This window comes from Schistocerca gregaria, chromosome 1, assembly GCF_023897955.1.
Source record: "Schistocerca gregaria isolate iqSchGreg1 chromosome 1, iqSchGreg1.2, whole genome shotgun sequence".
Lineage (NCBI taxonomy): Eukaryota > Metazoa > Arthropoda > Insecta > Orthoptera > Acrididae > Schistocerca > Schistocerca gregaria.
In genome coordinates, this window is record NC_064920.1 from 754,614,759 (window position 1) to 754,633,883 (window position 19,125).

General features: G+C 41.0%; 1 protein-coding gene and 1 long non-coding RNA gene across 2 annotated transcripts in view; one reads left to right on the top strand and one right to left on the bottom strand.

Annotated features, from left to right (window-relative positions):
- Nucleotides 1-17,913, bottom strand: part of LOC126267786 (uncharacterized) — a 37,317-nt gene extending 19,404 nt beyond the window's left edge. The window contains exons 1-2 of the long non-coding RNA XR_007549049.1: nt 17,763-17,913; nt 14,146-14,276 (exon numbers count right to left, since the gene is read on the bottom strand). This is a non-coding gene — a long non-coding RNA (uncharacterized LOC126267786). The remainder of the gene's footprint in view (nt 1-14,145; nt 14,277-17,762) is intronic.
- Nucleotides 1-19,125, top strand: part of LOC126267776 (phenylalanine--tRNA ligase beta subunit) — a 125,058-nt gene that overhangs the window by 21,521 nt on the left and 84,412 nt on the right. Inside the window, exon 2 of the mRNA XM_049973084.1 lies at nt 13,511-13,566. Coding sequence (XP_049829041.1) covers nt 13,511-13,566 — 56 coding nt within the window. The remainder of the gene's footprint in view (nt 1-13,510; nt 13,567-19,125) is intronic.

Consider the following 19,125-nt stretch of genomic DNA (forward strand, 5'->3'; position numbering starts at 1 on the left):
AGATAGAATAACAAAAATATTATGAAAAGGGCAGATTGCTTCTCAGAACAAAATGAGGTGTTGATCACAGGCAGGCACTATGAAAAGATCGCTAAACATTTAAGCTTTTGGACAAAATGTCCTCCTTCAGAAATAGAACACACAAGCACAATTCATACATATGGCTGTTGTCTGTGGCCGTTGTGGCCCAACTTTGACTGCATCTGACCATCTGACAAGAGCAGCAGTCAGGGGTATGTGGGGGGTGGGGGATATTAGGGGAAGGGTGGGAGAAGATGTGCTGCCTGTGACGATGTGCAGGGAAATGGTGGGGACAGGACTGGACAGGACTGGACTGGACTGGACTGGACTGGACTGGAAAGTGCAGCCAGGTGGCTGTGCTGGGAAGGGAAGGGAAGGGGGGGGGGGGGGAGAGGGGAGTGGAAAAGGAATTGGAGGATGGGGGCTAGTGACTGCTGAATCCAGGGATTATGGGAACGATGGGTAACGTGTACGGAGGGTTCCCATATGCACTATTCAGAAATGGTGGCATTGGTAGATGATCCAGATGGCACAGGCTATGAAGCAGTCATGGAAGGAAGTGCATCTGTTGGGCAGCATGTTCAGCAACTGGGTGGTCCAGCTGTCTTCTGGTCAATGTTTGGCAGTGGTCTTAAAATGCAAACAGACAGCTTGTTGATAGACATGACTACATAGAATACAGTACAGTGGTTGCAGCTTAGTGTGTTGACCACGTGGCAGCTTTCACAGGAAGCCCTGCCTTGAATGGGATAGGAGATGCCTGTGACTGAAATGGAGTAGATGATAGTGGAAGTATGTTTGGCACAGGCCTTGCATCTAGGTATATTGCAAGGATATGAGTCATGAGTCAAGGGGTTGGGAACAGGCATGGTGTCGGGGTGGATAAGTATATTGCCTAGGTTTGGTGGGTGGTGGAATACTATTGTGGTAGGGATTGTGACAATAGTGGGTAGGATATTCCTCATTTCAAGGAAAGACAAGATATAGTAGAAATCATGGCATAGACTGTAATTCAGGCTCTAGTTGTATGTGGTACTGATATATGAAGTAAATGCTCCCCTGTGGCCAGGAAGTGGGAATTTGGAAAGTGGTAAGGTTACTGGAGAGACAAGGCATGGGAGATCTGTTTCTAAACAAGGTTGGGAGGGTAATTTTGGTCTGTAGAGGCCTCAGTGAGACCATTGGCATATTTGGAGACAAACTGTTGGTCACTACAGATGCGATGATCACAAATGGCTAGGCTGTATGGAAGGGACTTTTTGGTATGGAATGGGTGCCAGTTGTCAAAGTGGAGGTATAGGTTGTGGTTCATATTTTTGGTGTGGATGGAAGCACTGATGTAGCCATCCTTGAGGTTTGGGTCAACGTTGAGGAAGGTAGGATGTTCGTTTGAAGAGCATCAGGTTAAGCGAACTGGGGAGAAGGTGTTCAGGTTCTACAGGAAGTGGACAGGGTGTCCTCACTGTTAGTCCAGATCACAAAAATGTCATTGGTGGGTCTGAACCATGTGAGCCATTTGGGATTTTGGGTGATTAGGGAGCATTTCTCTGATAGCCCATGAATAGGTTGGTATAGGATGTTGCCATACAGGTGCTCATAGCTGTATCATGGATTTGTTTGTAGGTCACCAAAAAGGAGGTTCTATGTTTTTAGTTAGTTGGTCTTTAGGAAAGGTTGTGTAAAATAGCAGCAATGCCACTGCCGTTGGGGATGTTAGTGTAGAGGAAGGTAGCATTGACAGTGATGGGCAGAGTGGCATGTGGTAAAGGAACAGGAGCTGTAGAGAGTTGGTGAATAAAATGATTGGTATCTTGTATAAAGGAGGGTAGGTTACAATTCATAGGCTGAGGATGTTGGTCCACAAGAGCAGAGATTCTCTTTGTGGGGACACAGCAACTGGCCACAATGAGGTCTCTTGGGTAGTTGGCTGTATGGCTGTATGGACATTGCGAAGCACTTGGAAAGTAGGAGTATGGAGGGTGGAGGGAGTGGGGGGGGGGGAGAGGGGGGGGGGTTCTGGGATGACTTAAGGATTTCAAGAGGGTCTGGTGAGTCTGCTGGATTTCTGGAATGGGGCAGTGTGGTAGGGTTTGTAGGTGGACATATCTCTGCCAGGTAATCCCTGCAGTTCATAACCACAGTTGCAGAATCTTTGTTGGGAGGTAGGATTATAATGTCGGGATCAATTTTTAGGTTGTGAATTATGTTTTTTTTCTGCAGGTGTAAAGTTAGTTTCCACATAGAAGGATTTGGGGAATGATTATGAGGCAAGCTTTGAGGTTAGGATATTCTGGAATGTTAAAGGGGGTAATTTGAGGGCAGTGTGAATGGATCATGGTTGGTTGGAGGAGTGAACAGTCAGTCAGGGTTCAGCATTGGTTTTATTATGGTGCTTGGTCAGGTCTGTGGTGAAAAAGTGTTTTCACTGTAGAGACCTGGAGAAGGAGAGAAGGTCTTTAATAAGTCCAGCATGATTGGATTTGGGAGTGGGGTGAAAGATAAGTCCTGTGATACTTCTGTGGGACTGAGGCTTTTTGAGAACAGGTTTATGACTGTATTTTGGGTCTATATAGGTTCTGGGTTTTGTATAGCAGTGGGAGTGAGTTTTGATGGTAAATTTAGTTGGTCTGTGTAGCAGGACTTGTTGGCTATGAGCATATGTGGGAGAGGTTTGGTGGAGGAACTCGTAATACAGCAATGGGCACCCACATGGCGCCATCCTATGCCAACCCTTTCATGGGCCATGTAGAGCACCCAGAGTCCCAAACCCCTCACCTGGTTTGATTTATTGATGACATCTTTGTGATTTGAACTGAGGGTGATGACACCATATTCATTTTCCTGCCGAGTTCGCTTAACCTGGTCCTCATCAAACCAGCTAGACATCTTCCTTGAGGTTGACCTAAACCTCAAGGGTGGCAGCATCAGTTCCTCTGTCAAAATCAAAACCATCCAACAACCAGCAGTATTCCCACTTTGATAGCTGCCACCCATTCCATACCAAGAAGTCCCTTCCACAGAGCCTAGCCACCTCTGGTTGTCATGTCTGTACTGATAAGTAGTTGTCTCCAAATAAGCCAAGGGTCGCACTGAGGTCTCCACAGACCAAAATTACCCTCCCAACATTGTTCAGAAACAGATCTGTTGTGCCAGCGCACTTCCGTTGGGCACACCCGAAGTTACTTCTACATGTGACAATTACGCTCCATCCAAGATAAGATGTTGCATCCTCCCTAACAAAAAGCCCTAAATCCAATCACAAATTTCACTTGACACCCCATGAAAACTAACAACCTGTTTCCAGTACAGAATCTAAATGAAGTAGGACAAAGAACTATTTTCATTTATCGAAATATAATAAAATGACCAGCAGTGATGTAAGAAAATACTGATAAGCTCATAGAGCATAATTGGTCCAGATAGTGTTAAACTAGAAATCTTGTAGTGATGAATCCATAATTTTAAACTCACCCACATTTGATGGCCTTGCATGTAGTTGTTTTCCAATTATCCATATTCTAATCCAAAGGTCACATACCTTCCAAGTGTTCCATTCATTATATACTATGTTTCTTTGTCATATGTTGTCCATAATATCTTCTGATGTATTTCAAGTTTGAAAACAATTTCAGATGTTTTGGTTGCACCACACAATTTTCCTCAACTTTCAAGTACTGTTTCTGCACTTCTTAATAAGCCACAATAATACTTACCTCTGAGAATAATGTAACCACCCAGCACAAGCACATTAATTTCTAATGAAATAATATTTGAATTATAACACAAAATCATATAAATTATGTTCAAATTTTAACATAAAATGGCATAACATAGAGTAGGCCATATTCTGTTGACAGTAAACATTGTCTAATATTAAATAATACTTGTGATACATAGTGATTGAGAGTTACATTTTATTGTGAATAAGTTAACAGATATTGCAGTTAAGTGAGTTTTGAGTTCTTATTTTAAGCAGAAATAATTAAGTTTTACATTATGCCATACACACATCAAAAGAAGTTTTGCATCACCCTGGTTCCCAGAACTCCTGAAGATAAACGTTGACTGTGAATATTGTATCACAGACACAGTCCCTTTGACTGTTCAGAGATGTCACTAAACCCACCCAAAGATTTAAACAACCATGCATGGGCAGCATTTTATTAGATGGAGGTGGTCCAACAGCTGATAAGTTCCAGTCATTCCACCAGGAAGGAGGCACACAGCTCGTATTGTCTGTAGTTCAACCATGCATAGATGGTCAATATCTGGGTATGATTGTGTCCGCACTGTTACTTTGTGGCAGGAAGGGCTCTCAACAAGGGAATTGTCCAGGTGTCTCGGAGTGAACCAAAGCGATGTTGTTTGGACATGGGAGGTACGGAGATATAGGAACTGTCTCACGTGCCTCGCTCAGGCAGTCCATGGGCTACTACTCCTTAAACAGTTGAGCAGGCTCTTGCGATGTATGCAGTCATAGGCCTTCTTAAAATCAACGAATAAAATATGCAAATTTTACCATATTCACCCAGTTTCTCAGTGAGCTGCTTGAGACTGAAGATGTGATTTAATGTTGACCGTCCTGTCCGGAAACCTCCCTGGTACTTCCCAATCACCGATTCTGCCACTGGCTGAATTCTATGTGTGAGGCAATTAGACAGGATCTTATAGGAGACGTTAATCAGGGTGATTCCTTGATAGTTGTCACATTTCAGTTTGTCGCCCTTCTTATGTATTGGACAAATCAGAGCTGTTTTCCATTCTCCTGGTAGTTCTTCTTTGGTACATATTGCCTTTATCAGTTGGTGTATTTTTTCTGCAAGTTTCTCTCGTCCTGCCAGGATCATTTCAGCCTGTATTCCATTTTCACCTGGACTCTTATTCTGCTTAAGGTGTTTGATTCTGGTTTTTATCTCATCCAGGGTAGGTGGGGGATAGTCTGCATCAGCTGTAATTGGGTACTGGAAATAAAACTGCAGTTTGGGTTCATCATAATTTAGCAGCTGTCAAAAGTACTCTTTCCATCTCTCAGCTATGTCCCTATCATTCGTCAGGATCTTATCATGGGAATCTTTGACAAATTTCTGCTTGGCATGGTGACCTTTGCAGAGGTACTGCACCTTCAGAAACATTTACCTAGTCTTTTGTCCTCTGAAGTCTGTTTCTGCTTCAGTTATGATAACCCTTATGTATTTCCTCTTTGCTTTTCTCAGAGTTGCTTGTGTAGTCTTTCGGAGCTCCTAAAATTGTGCTTTGCCCTGTGCCAGATTTGTTCCCTTCAGCCGCTTGCTCCTGGCTTCCGTCCTCCTTTCCAGGGCATCTGCACATTCCTTTCCAAACCTGATCTTCTTGCCCACTGTGTTTCTCATTAGTGTTTCCTTTACTGTATTCCTAACTGAGCTCTGTATGTTTCCCAACATTAGTTCAAAGTCCTGATTCGCGTCCATTTCACTGAGTGCTTCAAAGTGGTTACTAAGTTGCGACTGGTATCTGGTCTTCATTGCTTCATCTTTAAGTTTCTCTACATGGTACCTTTCCACTCTTTTTAACTTAGGTCCCATTCTTCCTTTACACTGTATGTTTAACAGGCCTCTGACCAGGAAATGATCACTCCCACCTTTGGCACCCCGCGCTGTCTTAACATCTAACACCCATCTCTTGGCTCTGAGATCAATGGCAACATGGTCTATTTGATTTATAGTTCTCCATTTGGTGACACCCAGGTTCCTTTATGTATGTTTTTCCACTGGAAGTTTGTGCTGAAGATGAACAACCCTAATGATGTAGTGAAGCTGATAAACCTAACCCCATTGTCATTGTTTAGGTTGTGCAGACTGTGCCTTCCTGTTGTGTCTTGGAATATTTGTTCTTTCCCAACCTTGGCATTCGTATCACCAAGGCGGATCCTCAGGTGCCCATTTGGTATAGCATCCATCACTGCCTCTAGCTGTGCATAGAACTCGTTTTTCACTTCACTTTCGCTCTCCTCCGCGGGAGCATGAAAGTTCACAAAAGCTTTACGTCCAGTGTTAGAACAGATATTCTTGGGTTGACTGAAAAAAACTCTGAAGCATTAGTGGCCAAAGTCTTACTGATGCAGAAACCAGTGCCCAACAGGTGACCTCGTTCACAGGCTCCATACAGAATAGTACAGTTTTCAACATCAATGCTGCCAGCATCCTCCCACCGGATTTCTTGCAGTGCAACTAGGTCTAGTTCACACCTCTGAATTTCTTTGACAACACTGATTGCAGCTCCTGTCTTGTACAGACTCCTTACATTCCACATTCCAGATTGTATACCGTTTCTTTGCCATTGATGTCGTCTATTTCTGTCGGTAATGTTTTGAGGCTTACTTATAGTCTTGAAAGCATGTTTAATTTTTTACAAAGAGAGGGCGCTGGCCTCCCATCCAACCTGTGGTGTTACCCTCACAGCTTACAGGATTGCTGGCTTTTCTTAAGGGGCGGGCTCCCCTCAGGAGTTGGGTTAGAAGAAGGAATAAGAAAATTGGAAGAGACACCCTCGGGCCTCGAAACCTAATGCCGTTGGGGCCGAAAAAGCAAGAGTTGGCCAAGGGGGGCCGACAGGGAAGGAGAAAGAAGGAGCTTGACACAAGTAAGTGGAAGCAATGTCAGACTCAGCTCGGGTCCCCCCCGGACGCCACCCGCGTACTTCTAGCTGAGGTCCCCTGGGGAAGAGCAAAACAATAGCATCATTAGTAAATCACAGTTTGAATTTCAGAAGAGTTGATCAACTGAGAATGTGATTTACACATTCACTCAACAAATTTTACTAACATTAAATTACCAAATAACATCAGTCGGTATGTTCTGCAACCTATCTAAGGCTTATGACTATGTGAATCACAATATTCTCTGAGATAAATTGAGGTTTTATGCAAATGATGCTTTCGTCAACCAGTGGACTGTGTAGTACCTAACATAATGAATGCAGAATGTTGTACTTAATAATCCACCCAGTGCAGTCTTTTGTGTTGGAGGAAATCATGTAAAGAGTTCCCCAACATTCAATCTTAGACCCCATGTTGTTCCTCATGTACAGAAATGATGTTTCATATAATGTACAAGAAACAGAATTATTTCTTTTTGCTGGTGATAGTAGTATTGTAATCAGTCCCAGCATACATACAGCACCAGAAGAAATGGTAAACAGTCATTGACTCTCTTTCTGCAACTCGTCATACTGTAAATTTAAAAAACGCTCAATATATTCAGTTCTGTACATCTAGAGATTCTACACCAATGATACCTGCAACACATAATGAGGAAATAATAAATAGGTTGGAAACTTATTAGTTTTAAGGTGTGCATATTGATGAGAATTTAAACGGGAAAAAGTACATTTTGGAACTCCTAAAACAACTCAGTTCAGCCACATTTGCACGTAAAATCAATACCAGAAGAAAAAATGACATTCATTACTCCATATGAATATTGTTTTTAGCATGGGAAGGTGTGTACAGTGTTGCATCCAAAGCTTCTGATTACTTATCCAGTGATATAAAATGTCTGATAGACAGCAGAGTAAAATTTGAAAACAAATTGAAGAAGTTCCTCCCTTATAACTCCTCCTGTTCTGCAGAAGTAATTCTGTTATTGTATATAGCAAAAAATTATCACACAAATGATCCATAGAACACGAAATTAACTATCTAACCAATTTTGGCCAACATCGGCCATCCTCAGTTAATAAAATACAGGCCGTGCTTCATTCCCAACTCGGCAGAAATTGAGAGGCAGTCTGATTCTTTCCAAAATACTTACCTCTGTTTCATCAAGCTGATTCTGAATTCCTCAGTAATATTCGTTCTCCAGCATACATTTTTATTCTGCGGTATGGTGCATACGGTTTTGAAACTTCCTGGCAGCTTAAAGCTGTGTGCCAGACTGAGACTCAAATATAGGATCTTCATCTTTTGCAGGCAAGTGCCCTACTGCCTGAGCTACCCAAGGAAGACTTACGCTCTGTCCTAACAACTTTATTTCTGCCAGTACCTCATTCCTACCTTCCAAACTTCACAGAAGTTCTCTTTCATAACTTGTGGGACTAGCACATCTAGAAGAAAGAATATTGTGAAGACATGACTTAGCCACAGCCTGGGGGATTGTTTCCAGAATGAAGTTTCACTGTGCAGAGGAGTGTGCACTTATTTTTGCAGAATTGCTAGTCCCGCAAGGTATGCAGAAGAATTCTCTGAATTTTGGAAGGTAGGAGACGAGGAGTGAGAGCAGTTTGAGTTGTGTTCGGATACCTCAGTCACTAGAGCAGTTTTCTGTGAGAGGCAAACGTCCCGCATTTGAGTCCTGGTGTAGCACACAGTTTTAATCTGTCAGGAAGTTTCAGTATTAGTTCAGATTGATATGTACATGAGTAATTGTGCAATTGTGTCCTGTTCATTCCTCCCTTCTTGACCTTGGAACTGAGAGATAACCGATTACGTAATTTTTTCTGTTGTGTTTCAAAGTGAAGAGCACACAAATATTCGTTGTTTAATAGCAATTAATTACTAAAAATAATATCTTATCTTTCTCAGAAACCTTGATATCTGCAAGATAAGTTTGTGAAAAGTTCTTTTGTTAAGGTAGTACAAAAGTCCAGTTTTAAAGATATTTATTGAGTTTCTTTTTCTGCTAAAGTGTTGGTTCTCCCAGCTTCCTATTATTGCGGTTGGACTTCATAATGCTGTTAGTTAAGCTAGGATTCCATCGTTCTGTCCACTAAGATTTTGTATGTTTTTTTTACTTGTGTTGAAGCCTTGGTGTTGTGCCAACAAGAATCCTATCACCTTCTGAGATTGATTTGATTCTTTTCTCATAATTTTTGGTACATCTAAACCTCTGTTCATTTCCCTGTTCTGGTACATTACATCACTTATTTCACAACTCTTGGCAGCCGTATCTGAAAACAAAAACATTGGCTGGGAGTATAGCTTAAAAAAATTGTGGTTAACCTTTGACATGTAATTTCTTATGTACAAAACAGCAATTTTCACTCTAGATTCTACCACTGTGCAGCATTTGCAGAATAGTAATGCTAGAGTAACAATCCTGACTCCACAGAAGTGGTGAAGCTGCACTTACACAGTAACAATCAAAACTACTCAGGAATGTACTGCTTTTACAATACTAAGAATCAAAAGTACTTATAGCATTTACAGGATTTTACATACTTTTAAGCCAAGAAAAAGATGCAGCATAAGGACGGCTCCAGGAACAAGCTGCAACAGAAAGGGATCGCTAAAGTGATGGAACAATATTGCAGTTATAGGTTAAGTTACCCCCCATGAACCATGGACCTTGCCATTGGTGGGGAGGCTTGCGTGCCTCAACGATACAGATAGCCATACCGTATGTGCAACCACAAAGGAGGGGTATCTGTTGAGAGGCCAGACAAACATGTGGTTCCTGAAGAGGGGCAGCAGTCTTTTCAGTAGTTGCAGGGGCAACAGTCTGGATGATTGACTGATCTGGCCCTGTAACCCTAACCAAAACGGCCTTGCTGTTTTGGTACTGCAAACGGCTGAAAGCAAGGGGAAACTACAGCAAGCATGCAGCTTTACTCTATGATTAAATGATGGTGGCGTCCTCTTGGGTAAAATATTCCGGAGGTAAAATAGTCCCCCATTCGGATCTCCGGGGGGGGGGGGGGGGGGGGGGGGCTACTCAAGAGGACATCGTTATCAGGAGAAAGAAAACTGGCGTTCTATGGACGGGAGTGTGGAATGTCAGATGCCTTCCCAATCAAGCAGGTAGGTTAGAAAATTTAGAAAGGGAAATGGATGGGTTAAAGCTAGATATAGTGGGAATTAGTGAAGTTCGGTGGCAGGAGGAACAAGACTTTTGGTCATGTGAATACAGGGTTATAAATACAAAATCAAATAGGGGTAATGCAGGAGTAGGTTTAATAATGAATAAAAAAAATAGGAATGTGGGTAAGCTACTACGCATTATTGTGGCCAAGATAAACACGATTCCCACACCTACTACAGTAGTACAAGTTTATATGCCAACTATCTCTGCAGATGATGAAGAAATTGATGAAATGTATGATGAGATAAAAGAAATTATTCAGGTAGTGAAGGGAGATGAAAATTTAATAGTCATGGGTGACTGGAATTCAACAGTAGGAAAAGGAAGAGAAGGAAATGTAGTAGGTGAATATGGATTAGGGCTAAGAAATGAAAGAGGAAGCTGCCTGGTAGAATTTTGCACAGAGCATAATTTAATCATAGCTAACACTTGGTTCAAGAATCATAAAAGAAGGTTATATACATGGAAGAACCCTGGAGATACTAAAAGGTTTCAGATAGATTATACAGTGGTAAGACAGAGATTTAGGAAGCAGGTTTTAAATTGTAAGACATTTCCAGAGGCAGATGTGGACTCTTACCACAATCTATTGGTTATGAACTGCAGACTAAAACTGAAGAAACTGCAAAAAGGTGGGAATTTAAGGAGATGGGACATGGATAAACTAAAAGAACCAGAGGTTGTACAGAGTTTCAGGGAGAGCATATGGGAACAATTGACAAGAATGTGGGAAAGAAATACAGTAGAAGAAGAATGGGTAGCTTTGAGGAATGAAATAGTGAAGGCAGCAGAGGATCAAGTAGGTAAAAAGACAAGGGCTAGTAGAAATCCTTGGGTAACAGAAGAAATATTGAATTTAATTGATGAAAGGAGAAAATACAAAAATGCAGTAAATGAAGCAGGCAAAAAGGAATTCAAAAGGAGAAAATACAAAAATGCAGTAAATGAAGCAGGCAAAAAGGAATACAAACGTCTCAAAAGTGAGATCGACAGGAAGTGCAAAATGGTTAAGCAGGGATGGCTAGAGGACAAATGTAAGGATGTAGAGGCTTTCTCACTAGGGGTAAGATAGATACTGCCTTTGGAGAAAAGAGAACCACTTGCATGAATATTGAGAGCTCAGGAGGTAGATGAAGATGAATTGGGAGATATGATACTGCGTGAAGAGTTTGATAGAGCACTGAAAGACCTAAGTCGAAACAAGGCCCTGGGAGTAGACAACATTCCGTTAGAACTACTGACAACCTTGGGAGAGCCAGTCCTGACAAAACTCTACCACCTGGTGAGCAAGATATATGAGACAGGCGAAATTCCCTCAGACTTCAAAAAGAATATAATAATTCCAATCCCAAAGAAAGCAGGTGTTGACAGATGTGAAAATTACCGAACTATCAGTTTAATAAGTCACACCTGCAAAATACTAACCCGAATTCTTTACAGATGAATGGAAAAAATGATAGAAGCCGACCTTGGGTAAGATCAGTTCGGATTCCGTAGAAATGTTGGAACACGTGAGGCAATACTGACCCTACGACTTATCTTAGAAGAAAGATTAAGGAAAGGCAAATCTACATTTCTAGCATTTGTAGACTTAGAGAAAGCTTTTGACAATGTTAACTGGAATACTCTCTTTCAAATTCTGAAAGTGGCAGGGGTAAAATACAGGGAGCGAAAGGCTATTTACAATTTGTACAGAAACTAGATGGGAGTTATAAGAGTTGAGGGACATGAAAGGGAAGCAGCGATTGGGAAGGGAGTGAGACAGGGTTGTAGCCTCTCCCCGATGTTATTCAATCTGTATATTGAGCAAGCAGTAAAGGAAACGAAACAGGAAAGTACTTGGAAGAGCAGTTGAACGGAATGGACAGTGTCTTGAAAGAAGGGTATAAGATGAACATCAACAAAAGCAAAATGAGGATAATGGAATATAGTCGAATTAAGTCGTGTGATCCTGCGGGAATTAGATTAGGAAATGAGAAACTTAAAGTAGTAAAGAATTTTTTGTGTTTGGGGAGCAAAATAACTGATGATGGTCGAAGTAGAGAGGATATAAAATGTAGACTGGCAATGGCTAGAAAAGCGTTTCTGAAGAAGAGAAATTTTTTAACATTGAGTATAGATTTAAGTTCCAGGAAGCCGTTTCTAAAAGTATTTGTATCGAGTGTAGCCATGTATGGAAGTGAAACATGGACGATAAATAGTTTAGACAAGAAGAGAATAGAAGCTTTTGAAATGTGGTGCTACAGAAGAATGCTGAAGATTAGATGGGTAGATCACATAACTAATGAGAAGGTATTGAATAGAATTGGGGAGAAGAGGAGTTTGTGGCACAACTTGACTAGAAGAAGGGACCGGTTGGTAGGACATGTTCTGAGGCATCAAGGGATCACCAATGTAGTACTGGAGGGCAGCATGGAGGGTAAAAATCATAGAGGGAGACCAAGAGATGAATACACTAAGCAGATTCAGATGGATGTAGGCTGCAGCAGGTGCTGGGAGATGAAGAGGCTTGCACAGGATAGAATAATATGGAGAGCTGCATCAAACCAGTCTCAGGACTGAAGAGCACAACAGGTAAAGTTAATGTCCCCTCACTTTTCATCGACTTGAGGATTTAGCTTTTTTTATGTAGCAGTGTCAGGTTGTGTTTGGCCTGCTTGTATCTTCTGCCCCAAGCAATGCATTCAAATTCAGATCATCAACATTGAATGTTTCAATGGAATAAAAGTCAGCAGTTTGAGAAACCAATTCTGAAGTCTATATCCTCCTAAAATGACAAAGCAGTTCTGAACCAATATGTTACTAGCTGCTATTAAATCTTGTCCCAGTAATTCTGTGAAATTGCTGTCCTATCCCCCTGAACAAGAAATTACGTTTCAATAAATTGCTAACAGCTTTATGGATGGGACTTTTCCCTGTACAACCTATATGCCATGGGCTGGTATCTCTTATGTTTCGATAGGCTTTCCCAACCTAACAGCTGCTACTCTGCTACTGGTGTTGTCAGATGATAGCATGCTGGAGCTCTTTGCCGGATGCTGAGAGGAAGGGTGGCATCCCTCTGAAGTCTGCTGCTGTCCCAGGCCACTCACCTTTTAACAAGCAGTTATCACTGTCAACAGTATACCAGCGCCTCCACAGCAGTTCTGTTGTCATTAGTAGTGGTCGATATGTTGTACCCTCCAATCCTTCCCCCTCCAAGGGATGTGCTCACTTTGATTAGTTTTATGGTGTATTGTTTCTGTAATATGCTTAACTGTTGCTTGGTTGAGAAAATCATTTACATTTTGTATGTACAATTTTAGATTAGTATCTACCTTTCCCCCCTTTGCCAGCATCAAATATGACATTATGAGCATTTCTTAGTTTCTTCCTGCAATGACAGGCTTTCTGCTCATTGCTGGGGCTGTGTGCCCCTTTTGTGCCTTTGTTCATGATGCCACAGCAACTAAGGCAACCATATTTGGCCCCTTAATGCATTATTGTACATACTTAATTTAAAAAAAAAGAACTCTGCACATTTGATCACAAAACATAACTGTAACACTGTTACAATGTCATTGCTGAAGGGATATATGTTCTAAAACTTGTGTAATATGTTGCGTGGCAGAGACAGCCTATTGGTGTATTATTTATTTATTTTCTTTTTTTTTCAGCTGATGAACAGTTTAGTGATTTGTGTTTTAAATTTGGCTTGGAACTTGATGAAGTGGTGAGTGTTATAAACTACATATTACTTCTAAAGTAGTTTTTATTGGAAGTCTTTTTTTGTGATTTTAGACCAGTTGATCTTTTTAAGTTTTGTGTTGAAAAGCTTATCTCACTTCCCTTTATTTACTAGTCTGATATAATTCAAAATATTGTATGAAGTTGGTGTGGTGATAAAGCATGCGGAACATACTATAAAGAGGCAGAATAAACTGGAAGACTTTCTTATTGTACAATAATTTAGACATACAAATCATGTCAAACAGTAATGTATAAAGAAAATCTGTGTGAAAAATATGAGAACCGATAGCACTTATGTCAAAGCAACATTAAAAATCTGTCAGATGCACATACATTCTTTACTTTGAGCAAGCATGCTTGTAATGTTACTTTCAAACTTTACTGCAACTTAATATAAATATTAGAACATGCATATAATTTTTAAAGGTGCGTCATAAGGAGGCAAAATAAAAATTAACAGTTGCTGCATATTTTCCTATGGAGTTTTTAATGGAACAGATTGGCAGAGCAGTTAAACACTAGAACTCAAAATCAACATTAGTTGTTCACAAATTTGACTTACTTTTGTATCAGAGAAAAGTGTTAATCAAATGACACATTCCTCACCACTTGCATGTAATCATTCGTAGGAAATTTAATTTTTGTACCAACAGCCATTTGTGGAGCATCAAGAGTCCAACTCAGCTGGCCACCCTGTACAGTTGTTGTTGTTGTTGTTGTTGTTGTTGTTGTCGTTGTTGTCGTTGTTGTCTTCAGTCCTGAGACTGGTTTGATGCAGCTCTCCATGCTACTCTATCCTGTGCAAGCTTCTTCATCTCCCAGTACCTACTGCAACCTACATCCTTCTGAATCTGCTTAGTATATTCATCTCTTGGTCTCCCTCTACGATTTTTACCCTCCACGCTTCCCTCCAATGCTAAATTTGTGATCCCTTGATGCCTCAAAACATGTCCTACCAACCGATCCCTTCTTCTAGTCAAATTGTGCCACAAACTTCTCTTCTCCCCAATCCTATTCAATACCTCCTCATTAGTTACGTGATCTACCCATCTAATCTTCAGCATTCTTCTGTAGCACCACATTTCGAAAGCTTCTATTCTCTTCTTGTCCAAACTAGTTATCGTCCATGTTTCACTTCCATACATGGCTACACTCCAAACAAATACTTTCAGAAACGACTTCCTGATACATAAATCTATATTCGATGTTAACAAATTTCTCTTCTTCAGAAACGCTTTCCTTGCCATGACCAGTCTACATTTTATATCCTCTCTACTTCGACCATCATCAGTTATTTTACTTCCTAAATAGCAAAACTCCTTTACTACTTTAAGTGTCTCATTTCCTAATCTAATTCCCTCAGCATCACCCGACTTAATTCGACTACAATCCATTATCCTCATTTTGCTTTTGTTGATGTTCATCTTATATACTCCTCTCAAGACACTGTCCATTCCATTCAACTGCTCTTCCAAGTCCTTTGCCGTCTCTGACAGAATTACAATGTCATCAGCGAACCTCAAAGTTTTTACTTCTTCTCCATGAATTTTAATACCTACTCCAAATTTTTCTTTTGATTCCTTTACTGCTTGCTCAATATACAGATTGAATAACATCGGGGAGAGGCTACAACCCTGTCTCACTCCTTTCCCAAACACTGCTTCCCTTTCATGTCCCTCGAATCTTATAACTGCCATCTGGTTTCTGTACAAATTGTAAATAGCCTTTTGCTCCCTGTATTTTTCCCCTGCCATCTTTAGAATTGGAAAGAGAGTATTCCAGTCAACATTGTCAAAAGCTCTAAGTCTACAAATGCTAGAAACGTAGGTTTGCCTTTTCTTAATCTTTCTTCTAAGATAAGTCGTAAGGTCATTATTGCCTCACGTGTTCCAACATTTCTACGGAATCCAAACTGATCCTCCCCGAGGTCCGCATCTACCAGTTTTTCCGTTCGTCTGTAAAGAATTCGTGTTAGTATTTTGCAGGTGTGACTTATTAAACTGATAGTTCGGTAATTTTCACATCTGTCAGCACCTGCTTTCTTTGGGATTGGAATTATTATATTCTTCTTGAAGTCTGAGGGTGTTTCACCAGTCTCATACATCTTGCTCGCCAGCTGGTAGAGTTTTGTCAGGAATGGCTCTCCCAAGGCCGTCAGTAGTTCTAATGGAATGTTGTCTACTCCGGGCGCCTTGTTTCGACTCAGGTCCTTCAGTGCTCTGTCAAACTCTTCACGCAGTATCTTACCTCCCATTTCGTCTTCATCTACATCCTCTTCCATTTCCATAATATTGTCCTCAAGTACATCGCCCTTGTATAAACCTTCTATATACTCCTTCCACCTTTCTGCCTTCCCTTCTTTGCTTAGAACTGGGTTGCCATCTGAGCTCTTGATATTCATACACGTGGCTCTCTTCTCTCCAAAGGTCTCTTTAATTTTCCTGTAGGCAGTATCTATCCTACCCCTAGTGAGATAAGCCTCTACATCCTTACATTTGTCCTCTAGCCATCCCTGCTTAGCCATTTTGCACTTCCTGTCGATCTCATTTTTGAGACGTTTGTATTCCTTTTTGCCTGCTTCATTTACTGCATTTTTATATTTTCTCCTTTCATCAATTAAATTCAATATTTCTTCTGTTACCCAAGGATTTCTAGCAGCCCTCGTCTTTGTACCTACTTTATCCTCTGCTGCCTTCACTACTTCATCCCTCAGAGCTACCCATTCTTCTTCTACTGTGTTTCTTTCCCCCATTGCTGACAATTGTTCCCTTATGCTCTCCTTGAAACTCTGTACAACCTCTGGTTCTTTCAGCTTATCCAGATCCCATGTCCTTAAATTCTCACCTTTTTGCAGTTTCTTCAGTTTTAACCTACAGGTCATAACCAATAGATTGTGGTCAGAGTCCACATCTGCCCCTGGAAATGTCCTACAATTTAAAACCTGATTCCTAAATCTCTGTCTTACCATTATATAATCTATCTGATACCTTTTAGTATCTCCAGGATTCTTCCATGTATACAACCTTCTTTTATGATTCTTGAACCAAGTGTTAGCTATGATTGAGTTATGCTCTGTGCAAAATTCTGCCAGACGGCTTCCTCTTTCATTTCTTAGCCCCAATCCATAATCACCTACTATGTTTCCTTCTCTCCCTTTTCCTACTGATGAGTTCCAGTCACCCATGACTATTAAATTTTCGTCTCCCTTCACTACCTGAATAATTTCTTTTGTCTCATCATACATTTCATCAATTTCTTCATCATCTGCAGAGCTAGTTGGCATATAAACCTGTACTACTGTAGTAGGCATTGGCTTTGTGTCTATCTTGGCCACAATAATGCGTTCACTATGCTGTTTGTAGTAGCTTACTCGCACTCCTATTTTTTTATTCATTATTAAACCTACTCCTGCATTACCCCTATTTGATTTTGTATTTATAACCCTATATTCACCTGACCAAAAGTCTTGTTCCTCCTGCCACCGAACTTCACTAATTCCCACTATATCTAACTTTAACCTATCCATTTCCCTTTTTAAATTTTCTAACATACCTGCCCGATTCAGGGATCTGACATTCCACGCTCCGATCCGTAGAACGCCGGTTTTCTTTCTCCTGATAACGACGTCCTCCTGAGTAGTCCCCGCCCGGAGATCCGAATGGGGGACTATTTTACCTCCGGAATATTTTACCTCAGAGGACGTCATCATCATTTAATCATACAGTAAAGCTGCATGTCCTCGGGAAAAATTACGGCCGTAGTTTCCCCTTGCTTTCAGCCGTTTGCAGTACCAAAACAGCAAGGCCGTTTTGGTTAGGGTTACAGGGCCAGATCAGTCAATCATCCAGACTGTTGCCCCTGCAACTACTGAAAAGGCTGCTGCCCCTCTTCAGGAACCACATGTTTGTCTGGCCTCTCAACAGATACCCCTCCGTTGTGGTTGCACCTACGGTATGGCCATCTGTATCGCTGAGGCACGCAAGCCTCCCCACCAACGGCAAGGTCCATGGTTCATGGTTCCCTGTACAGACCAAATCTCAAACATGATGCTATGTAGCAATGGTATGGGATAGAATTTTACTGTGGAATAAGCTTAGAGGCATTATATTGTAACGATGAAAGTAGTAAACATTACAGTACGGACACATTGTCAAAACTAATGCTCTAATATTTCCAAACCTTTTGAATAAGTTGATTAAACTTTCGTCTTTATGCCAGCTTATTTTCTGTACAGATAAAAGCCATTCCTACAGGTTAAGAATGTTATGATGATGTGATGGTTATTGGATGTTACAGCCAGCCAGCTGGGCACTACTTGTCTCTTCACTGGCCCTGCAGTACTTGCCACATACTGAGGTCTTGGCTGCTACACCACATCGGCAGAGTGCAAATGTCAGACTGAAATAAAGTGTTTATTTTTATATCTCTGTTTCTCTGAGCCGTCTCGAGCCAGCAACCCCGCCACAACTGTCTGCTGTCAGCCACCCTGCTTCAAAGTGCCCTACCATCCTGGGGGTCAGTTTCATTTGGCATCAGAAGTGGGATCTTTGACCCCGTCAGCACATCGTTTGGTGGCGACAGAAGGGTTGATACTGTCTATAAACGCAATCTGTGAATGAAGAAGGTGGCTTGACTACTGCTAGTTTGCAGTCTCTTCAACATGTGGTTGGGCGAGTGCAGTCTTTTTGTCTTGTTTGACTGCAAGTATTGCGGCAAGTCAGTGGATCTTTGGTCAGATGTGTAATTGTATTTATCCCCCAGTGGCAGGTAAACACGGATGATGTTCTCTGGATGTGAAAATAAGAATGTTGGTTTTGCAGTCTGTGTTATGAGCAGTAGGTTTGACTTGTTGTGTCTAAGTTGTTAACCAAGTGTAACAATTCAGGAGATGATTCTAAGTCATCATTGAGGTGTGTATGTAATAATTATGAGCAGTCACTTGGGCAAGAGTAGTTTATTTGTAGTAAGAAGTAACATGGTAATGTTATGGTTAAGTGTTCTCATAATTTGATTTCATTCTAATGTATTTACTGACTGGAGTTCTTAAGACGACCGAGTCTGAGACTAGTAGGAAACGTGGCAGTTTGTGTTGTGACCATAACTGTGGGTCCTTTGGTTACTCTGGGAGAAGGCTTATCAAACTAGAACACACAAAATATTAGTTCAGTTTGTTACATAAATTAATAAAATATTTACTTAGCTTTGACACACTTCTTTACCACTGGATAATTTACATCAATCATTGACTATGAAAGCATCATATGATGCTCTAAGTTACAAACTGTTCTCTTGAGATACGGTGTTTGACATTTATAACAGTACCAGTTCATCTGAAACCTTACTACATTGTTGGTCCCACACTATCCACATCTACATCTACATCATCACTCTGCAGTTCACATTTAAGTGCTTGGTAGAGGGTTCATCAAACCACAATCATATTATCTCTCTACCATTCCACTCCCTAACAGCGCGCGGGAAAAACGAAAACCTAAACCTTTCTGTTCGAGCACTGATTTCTCTTATTTTATTTTGATGATCA